The sequence below is a fragment of the Macrobrachium rosenbergii genome, chromosome 30 (assembly GCF_040412425.1).
Source record: "Macrobrachium rosenbergii isolate ZJJX-2024 chromosome 30, ASM4041242v1, whole genome shotgun sequence".
NCBI classification, from domain to species: domain Eukaryota; kingdom Metazoa; phylum Arthropoda; class Malacostraca; order Decapoda; family Palaemonidae; genus Macrobrachium; species Macrobrachium rosenbergii.
In genome coordinates this window covers 10,400,801-10,411,000 of record NC_089770.1, presented here as the reverse complement: position 1 = coordinate 10,411,000, position 10,200 = coordinate 10,400,801, and the positions used below count along the sequence as shown (strand labels likewise).

The following is a 10,200-nucleotide window of genomic DNA, read 5'->3' as shown; positions in this document are numbered from 1 at the left end:
TATATATATATATATATATATATATATATATATATATATATATAATATGTATATATATCTTATATATGAATATATATATATGATATATATATATATATATATATATATATATATATATATATATATATATATATATATATATATATATTGTATAATATACATATATATATATATATATATATAAATCTATATACTTATACATAAATCTATGTATACATATCTTATATATATATATATATATATATATATATATATATATATATATATATATATATATATATATATGACCCTCAAACACCTTCCAACGTCAGTTACAGACTACGAGAAAATAACGAAAAAACCACAAAACAAATCAATGAGTGACACCAACCGGTGCTCCAAATGCACTAATACCCGCAACTAATGGGCATCCTATTACCCATTACATGCCAATGCTCTATATAATAAAGCATACTAAAGTTAAAGCCCCGTATAATAGCCATGAATGGAATTTGGTTTGTCCGGACAATGACCCAATGACCTATTAGGCAATGAGAACTATTGCTTTATTTTGTGGAGGGGGTTAAGGGGAGGGGGGGGTATATCTCTGCGCTCATTTTAAAACTGGAATGATATAAAATGAAAGCAATACACAACTACCCTAGTCTGTCAGCTATAGAATGGAATATAGAATTTAGGCCAAAGGGCAAGGGGTAGGACCTATGTTATTCAGCGCTGAACAGGGAAATTGAGAGTGAGAAGGTTTGAAAGGTGAACAGGAGGAAAACCTCGCAGTTGTACTGTGAATCAATTGTTAGGAGAAGGTGGAAAGTAAGGTGGCCGAAAGAAAATATGAATGGAGGTACAGTAAAAGGAATGAGAGGGGTTGCAGCTAGAGGCCGAAGGGACTCTGCATAGAACCGTAAATAATGCCTACAGTGCATCGCATCAGCTGCAGTGACGGCACTAACCCCCGTACGGAAATGTGTGTTTCATTTCACGTTATATCTTTCCTCATTCCAATCTCTTTTCATGTAAACATTTATCTCTCTCTCTCTCACTATGCGATATCAGAATCTGGTGTTTTGCCTATGCACAAATCTAGCCTTTTTTTGTGTGTTCTACCTCGTATGTCTATCTTTGAATCACCACAATTCTTTCGCTCTCACTGTCACTCGTCCCGTGTGGTTCCAGCATTTTCACACTCATCCCGAAGTCCGAGCTCGAGCGAGCAATAGCTAAAACATGCTTGGCATTGCTCGCCCCACGCCGAGGATCGTCGTAATGTGATTTGCTGCAACAGATCTCGTCAGGCAAGCCGCACCTGCACGAGAAACAGGGACAGAATCCTTTATTTCGATCGTTTTGCGCAAGGGAACGAATTACACAGAGGCATCGGCAGCAACTGTTCGAAATATCATTGCGTCATGGGACTGCATAGCTTCGGATTCAAGCTGGTTACCGAAGTCTAATACTGAGGGAGAGAGATATTTAATTAAGAAATTCCGCCGGCGATGAGCAAATCTTGCGAAATTCGTTTGAAGTGGTTCCTATGTGAATGCACTGGCCTACAGAATTCTCGTAATATCTTATGAGTTATATGTCTTGAGATTCTGACACACAAATATGCATATAATTGTGTGAATTATTTCAATATACATATTTTTTCACCTTATGAATCTTTTTTTCCTTAGAAATTCCTCACGGTTCTCAGAAAGTATTTTGGGATGAAGCTGCTAGCCCATGCAATATTCACCCTGGGTGTGACCCATCACCCTTGAATAACTACCAGGAACATAATTCATCCCTTCATTCGGGAATCAAACCAAGATTCTCACTAGTGAGGTGAATATTCTGACTACTGGGCAAGGAAGACATGTATTACACACACATACATATATATAGAGGATATACTTTTCATGCTTAACGTAACTCACAACAGTCGACTAGCCACCATCACCTACCTCACGATTTGAGTCACGTGATCCATTTCATCCTTCCTCAGTGAACCCAAAACCTTTTACATGTGTACTACAATCGACTGACCACCAGATACATAATTCACTGCTTGAGTCATAAAAGGTACAGTGGGCTTAACTGACGTGTCATGATCGCTATGAGTCAGAGATTACAATATGAAGCCAGAGAGAGAGAGAGAGAGAGAGAGAGAGAGAGAGAGAAAAACCAAGCTACTACTCAGCAAAAGATGATGCAGCTAATTAGGGTTTAAGAAGGACGGGAAAGTGATCGATAGACTGTCAATGTCAATTGTTATTTTTGAAGACAGGATATCAGGAAATTTTCAATTTTCATTCAGTGGAGAATTTATTTGACTAAGCATAATTTTCTAAAAGTACAATGGTGCATCTGATTTTGCATAAAAAATGTTGTTGTTTATCACAAAACAAGAAGAAAAACCATCCATATCTCATGACACAATAACAGAAAGAAAACTAGACGAAAAAATTACAGACAATTCCCGTTGAGTTCTGTCAAACACAAGATTACTTATTCTATTGCTTCATAAAAAGAAAAATACTTCTGGAAATACAAGCAAGTTTGAATACTATTCATGTTAGACATTAATATATATATATATATATAAATTATATATGTATATATATGTTAATATAATATATTAAATATATATATATATATATATATATATATATATATATATATATATATATATATATATATATATTTCTAATTCTCACTAGAATAATTCCTTTAAACATTCTTAATCCTAACATTCAAATTTTCAAAAGAATATTGTTTACCGTATATCATAGAACCATAAAATAAATGGTACTCTATATATTCATGTATCACTGACAAAGAATACTTACTAAGATGTATAAGAGTGAAAAAATGTCTAAACAATAACAGCAGTCATCCTATAAGGTTATGTTCACTTTATAAATAAAACATAATAACTTTCTTAGTTAACTACACCTTCTCGACAGTGGGCAGACATTAGAAAAAAAAAAAACTCCCAAGTCCCTAAAAGTCAAAATAAAATTAAAGATTTTTTTTTTTGAGATGCATAAGGCCCAGAGTTGTAAAAGCACGTCAGTAACATAATGAAACATTACGTCAACTGGCGACCGATATTCATTTTTCCTTTGCTGGGCCGAGTCTCATGAAATTAGTATTTCACCAATTTTGCGTAGAGGGCGTGGATTACCGCGGCAACGCAAAATGACGAAACTACATGCAGGGTTATGTACCAAACATCGTTTATCCCAGTCAGTTCTGATTTGCTTTTGGGTACCGGTTTTTCTTGGTCATCTCGTCCTCCTGGGCTGCCGTTTCAGTGTGATGGACCCAGGTCTCGGTATCTTCATCAACATATGACAAAACAGCCCTCTGCATCAGTCTTCGTTCGTCACTCTTGTCTTCACTCTTTGAATTCTCATTCTTCTCTTCACTCTTCAAGTTCTCACTCTTGGCTTCGCTCTTTAAAATCTCACTCTTTAAGTTGTCACTTTTATCTCCGTCCTTTAAATTCTTACTCTCCTCTTCGCTCTGCAAATTCTTACTCTTCTCTTCGCTCTTCAAATTCTCACTGCTCTCTTCACTCTTTAAATTCTCACTCTTTTCTTCGCTCTTGAAATTCTCTTCAGCTATAATGTACCGTGCAAAACACTCTTCTATTTCTTGTTCCTCATTTCCACCTTTCTCTTCCACCGCTTCGCTCGACAGGTACGTGGCCTTATACCGTTCTCCAGAAAGACGTGAATCATCAATGTCGTACCTCGACCTGGGAATCCAGCGTTCAACGTCCCTGCGAGGTCTCCATTCTTTTATCTCCTCGTGACCCTCCCACGTCCCTTCTTCTACGCTCTCTTCTTTGCTTCCAGCCGAGGTTTCTGTTGGAAGGATATCTTCTTCCTCAACATCCAGATTCTCCTCGTGATTATCGTGTGGTGATGTTTTTGCTGTTGTTGTGGTGGTGTCGAACAACGAGGCATCATCTCCGTCGGAAGAATATTGAGATATTTCAGACGTCCTTCTCGAGAGGTATTCGGCAACGTCTGTGGCGACCTTTTCATCGTCGCCATCACTATCTCCTTCCATTTCTACTTTATTATCAAGAAGCTTCACCATAAATCCCATCAAACGCTCAGTTTCTTGCTGTACAGTATGTGGGGGCTCAATATCTAACGCTGCACTCAACGCATACCCGATGCTCTCCTTTGCTCTGCTGAATTCGATTTCGCTCTTGCGTTGGAGAGCTTCGCGCAGCAGTTCGACTAAGTCGTAAGCCAGTTTAAGGTGAGTTTTCTTGAAGTCTCTACTGTTCAGTGATTCTTCGTAGCTTACCGCGTCCTCCGTGAGCTGCTTAATGCTTCTCTTCCCTTTATTAGTTGTTGTAAATTCGACTGGTATTGTCCCCCTCGTAAAGCGACTGTCATCGAGTAGCCTTTCTGTTTTCTTTTTCTCGGGATCACTCTCTTTGAGTGGAGCTTTACCCATGTCCATGTTGTTTACCTGATGACCACCAGTAAGTGGTGCTTGGTGAGTTCTCTCGTCAAAATGTGAAATTTCAGCCACGCCCACGTCTATCCTGACATGCTTCTTAGTACGTTGAACTTCAGACGTATCCTTCTCATTCATAATGTACGTTTTCTCAGTGTGATTAGTTAGTGATGGAGCCCCAGTACTGTTCTTTTCACCTTCAGAGTCAACAGGTAGTGGTGGACTTTCTGATGCTACCTTCCCTTCAGGTAGCAGTCCCAGTTCATCTGCTCTCTGGAACACTTCCTGACAGAACCCTGCAATGAAGTACGTCTTGTCGTCAAGGCACTTGTCCACCATTGCTTTGAACAGCCCCAGCTCTAGGGGATTCAAGTCATGCGATGAGCATGTTGTCAGCAAGAAGATTCCAAGCACCAGACAGCGTACTTGAAAGTGAGAAGTCATTGCAAAGGACCTAAAATACTGGCTTTTTCCCCTTTTAGGAATTCTGTAACAAAGAAAAGAAGAAAAATAATAATGGTGACTAATTTTTTTTTTCTGAAAACTCACTTTGACCAACATTAAACAAAGAGGGGTATACTACATGACAAAGACAAATATACTAGAAACCAAGTATCCTTGATATAAATAAAACAGGAAAACACAAATGTACAAATGCAGAAGCGGATATGATTAAATCCACAGGCGAATATCTTACGAACATTTCAAATAAGGTTCCATCGAAGTGGGATGAGGATTACCTCGTCAAGGGCCTCCCATTCATCCTTCATGGTCTGGTGGAATACATTATGAATGAGTTAGGATCACTCAGTCGCGTCTGTCTCTTTCCTCTCATTTTTCTTCATCTCTTTTTCTTCGCGAGCTGCAACCCACAACGATCGACCAGCAACCAGATGCTTACTCCTTTCCTCGCCCGGATCGGGAATCGAACAGCAGTCACTTGGTTATAAGCCGAAAACAGTTTCTTAAGAGGCACATGGACTAAAAATAATAAAATATAAATATTAGAAAATATTCCTGCTCATATTTGTATTATTGCAGTCGGAGAGAGAGAGAGAGAGAGAGAGAGAGAGAGAGAGAGAGAGAGAGAGAGAGAAATAGTGTCTTAGAGGCACATAAGGACTAGAAAATATTCTTTTTCTTCGTGCTCCCAGAGAGAGAGAGAGAGAGAGAGAGAGAGAGAGAGAGAGAGAGAGAGAGAGAGAGAGAGTCTTAGAGGCACACATGGACTAGAAAATATTCCTGTGCTCCCCAGAGAGAGAGAGAGAGAGAGAGAGAGAGAGAGAGAGAGAGAGAGAGACTAAAAAATATTCCTGTGCTCCCCAGCTAATTCCCCTTCAATTCATGACATACTAACGTTAGGCCGAAACGATCGCTGCCAGTAATTAAGTCGCAAGTGCTACATGGAAGAGAAACAACGAAAATTGGATATTGGACTGCGCCCATAAACCAAAATCCCTAATAGACCATTACGCTCCCCAAAGGATTATCTATGATCGGGTCACGGATAAAAAGAAATCCTGGCGTGTTTCCGTGTTGCTCCGTGCATGCATCAAGGCAGCGGACGGAAGCTGGCACAAAAATGTTGCATGTCAAGCTGACGGTTGCTGGTGCTTCACATCAATGTTATAAAAAAACATTCAGAAACTTACGTGCACTTGCAGACTAAAATGATACATGCAGTTCATGTAGGTTTAAAAGGCAACCACTGCAACAACAGTAATATTTATATTTAACATTATTTTCATTCTTTACCTTTCGATCTCACTGGTGTAATGACTTCAATATAGTACTTATCAAGTTCTATTATTTGCGATGTAAAATAAAAAAAAATATATTAACAGCGTGAATGAACTGCCCTTGGCCACATAAATACGGTCTTTAATATCTACAACACGAAAGCACGATTAAATATACTATCCACACGGAAAATGCTTAACCGATGAGACGGCAATTACATTTGTCACTGGATCGAGATTAACCGCTCGATATCACTTACTACGGAAAGACCAGGATTCAAACTCAGACCTTACAGACCTTACAGTTCGTTCGGGTTGCTCCAGGTCCCTCAGTGTGAGGCACCTCTGAGAGAGAGAGAGAGAGAGAGAGAGAGAGAGAGAGAGAGAGAGTAGTCACATTTAATGGGCTTTCACGACTATCACGTTTTCTGGCCTCCTGTTTTGGGGCACCTTGCCACCAAACTTTGCATTATGTAGACAAATTATTCTTCCGTTACTGAAATCAATACGTGTTTGTTACGATGATATTACACTACACGAAAATAAGCGACATGCCTTTTGTTTCAAATACCAAGTACTTGGTTATGGCATCAAGATATTTAAATGATGCCGTCTGTATGTGTATATATATAATTCACAAACATTAAACTACAAATGTCATTCAGTACCCAATTCGCTCTACCTCGGAAATAATACCGAAGGGAAATTATAATTGAAATGTGATAGTCACCTGGAGGAGCGAATTGGATATTAAATGACATTTGTAGCTTAATGTTTGTGAATAATAAATGTCATGGTGTTGTAATAAAACTTCATATTTGTGTATATATATTATATATGTATATTATATTATTCTACGAACATTACTACTTACGGTGTGTTCGCGACCTCTAATTCGAGTGTACACACAAAGTTAAATACTCACCAACCTATGCTAAGAAAAATCACGGCTTTCACAGGCGACCTGAGACTATTTTAAATAATAAATACCTCATCAAACATTACGCTGTGAATAGCATTTGTCCATTATTCTTTTAAATACAATACCACGAGTATTGGTCTTTGTGCGAGTTCGATAAGTTTAATAATACTGACTGTCTTTTTTCTACCTTCTCTCGGCATTTTCATGGATTCAACAAAAATAAAAAAAAAAAACACTTACACATTTGTTTTGCATACCTGGTGAAACACAGTTAAAGCTAGACTGTTAGCGAACCTCTCTAACTTTGCCTTGTATCATGAAAAGTACTCATGTACATGAATATATTCACACTGCAAAACTCATTTGTAAAAACATCGAATTTACTGCACCTGAGAAAAGGCAACATTGCAGCCCAAACGATAGACTGATATAATCCAACGCAGACCGTTTCGCAGCTCATTATAAAGTCACCGACTGTGCCTTTATTAATGGTAACTCCAGGAACTTAGCAAAGAAGCTTCTTTCTTGGAAAAGTGCGTTTCTCCACAGAGTTTGTTGGAACAGCAATATATACTTCTCATAAGATATTCAGAACTATGTAGTAAGCTGCTTTCCAATTAGAGTGGATTTTTCATAGTTCTGAGTAATAAAATGGGACTTTTTACAGGTTCGTACGCAGTCACTTATTACCAATAGTGATATATGTCAAAGGACAAATAACGTGGTACTACATATATCGAGGCGCAATTATTCCGACCTTTAAATATTATACTACGAGGTCAAGGTTTTGATCAGGCCAAGAGCGTCGGGTGCTAAAACCTTAAAAGCCAGTTCTTGTACAAACAATTTTCATCTAATGGCTAAAACATTACAAGAGCTAATGATACATTACGGCTTTTCATAAATAAAAAAAAAACACATATTCCTTTAATAATTCCACATGTAAATAAGAATTACTTCAACATCAATCAGTCCAAGTGCGTAAAAATACAAGCGAAAGATTCGCCTTAGGTCTAATGAATTTACTATCTTTTGTATAGCCAGTTACTTCTTGTGGATAGGATATATAAGATTCTGACGGATATATATTTCCTACAATCACACACAACTAAAGAGCAAAAACTGAAAATACAGAGAATGTTAAGACAGCTTAATGCACAATTCATCTACACCGCGAGCAGGATGGTATTGAAAAACATATTATTTCATCACATGAAACTCAAGTAATGGCTCTGGGCACTCTGCCATTGCGAAAGACACAGGGAGAATAATGAATATATGATTAACCTCTAACCTTTCACCTGTTAATCATACTCGGAGAGAGAGAGAGAGAGAGAGAGAGAGAGAGAGAGAGAGAGAGAGAGACGTATACGTGGTTGGTTTATTCAATCTGCTCAAGGCTATGCGTGTCTTGGTGTAACTGGCAACGTACACTTTAGAATATACCCGTAAAATAGTCTTACAATAGAATCACCAGCTGCAATACAACCAAAAGTGGCGATGCAGCAACGCTTTATCGTATACTTGAAGAAATCACAAAAAGGATGTTTTAAAAAGTATCACTTTAAAATGTCTCCTCTCTCGTGTGGCTGGAGGGCAGGCCAAGAGATCACACAATACCGTACTGCAAACCTCGAACGATTAACATACGATCTGAGCGTATCCCTTGATAAATGACTAAGTATGTAACTTCTCTTAAATAATAAATAATGAAAGTGTTGGGAAGAAAGCGATAAAATAGTCAAGTTGGGAAGAAATTCATCACCGTTACCAGGTCTTTGTCTTGCGAAGCCAAGGCACCGATAATGGCGCCAAGGCGTGCTCTCTTTGTCTGAATCGTTTGCTGCCGTAATCACATTTCCCCCAGGGGTCCGTTGTCCATGCATTTATATATGCAATATACAATTGTAATATCCATTTCGTACGTATTTCTATCAAAACAAACCCTATAAATAATGAACAACTGACAGCTACCGTTTGTCAGACTGCAACACTCAGTAGTCTACGACATGGGTCTAGCTGAATTTCAGCACCGACCTTTATGTAACAAGTGATTACATGAAAACTTCACTCCTGTAATGTATTATAGACTAAACTCGATAGGCACTGACTAATCAAGCTTCCGTTTTGTTGATTTAACTTACAGTACATTGTCATCAGCTGGGCGAAGGCATAGGCTAGCCTTCCTCCAATAACTTTTCCATCGTGGTTCAACAAAGTACCCTCGTGTGGCACAACCAAAAGCTGTCATTTGTTACTCAAATATAAAAAAAAATTACTGTTGATAAATGTATCGACTTACTTGCATTCAATCTTGATTCGTTTGATGTGAATCCCTCTTAAAATAAGCTTGATGACGGCGACAAACTCTTTAACACAAAGCACCAGACAAAAGCCCCGGTTACTGACACAACGCCAATTAGCAGTCATTCAACCTCGGTGGCGTAGGGGCGGTTTAGCGCTATGTGCAACACACCACGGTGTTTGTTGTTGTGGATATTATCAGCGCTTTTAATACTCTGTGTGAAATATTCACCCCTGTGATAAATATATATATTTTTTCCACGAAGTTTAAAATTCCTAACTTGCATGAAAATAGAACGTGGGGATATGAAAGGTGCTTCAAAATTGTTAATCTCTATCAAAGGGCCAAAGTTCAAAAGTGCACGGGGCCACCTGCATTCCATGAATACAAATGATTTGACAACACAGGTGAAATACATTTTTCACTTTTTACATAGTTACCAAGAGAAGGGAGGCTTTCTATTGCTCCTAAACGAACTAAGCAGAATTCGAAACGAAGCTCTGTTCGAAGGGAATTTTAATCTGGTACCATTTTATATCCATTACATTTTTTCGACCATTACTTACGAGTTGAAGTATGACTAAAAACAGTATAATTGGTATTTCTTTCTTGGTGATGATATGACGTCAGCAATGGGATTTGGCCTGAACATTTAATATTGACATAATTTTATCTGCGCTACCCATTTCAGTCATATCTGCGTCAATAGGCCTATGGGAGAGTTAACAACTATAAATCACAATTTAATTTCTTTTTCTATAGATTGACGATAA

General features: G+C 38.1%; 1 protein-coding gene across 2 annotated transcripts in view; it reads right to left on the bottom strand.

Annotated features, from left to right (window-relative positions):
* Positions 1-9,597, bottom strand: part of LOC136855015 (enolase-phosphatase E1-like) — a 150,734-nt gene extending 141,137 nt beyond the window's left edge. Inside the window, exons 1-2 of one of the 2 annotated variants that reach the window (XM_067131733.1) lie at positions 9,425-9,597; positions 2,705-4,948 (exon numbers count right to left, since the gene is read on the bottom strand). In XM_067131733.1, the coding sequence (XP_066987834.1) occupies positions 3,229-4,948; positions 9,425-9,552 (1,848 nt within the window). In that variant the 5' untranslated portion in view covers positions 9,553-9,597 and the 3' untranslated portion in view covers positions 2,705-3,228. Of the gene's footprint in view, positions 1-2,704; positions 4,949-9,424 lie in introns of those variants that run through there. The other variant, XR_010857863.1, reaches the window with a different exon arrangement.
* Positions 9,598-10,200: the final 603 nt, after the last annotated feature.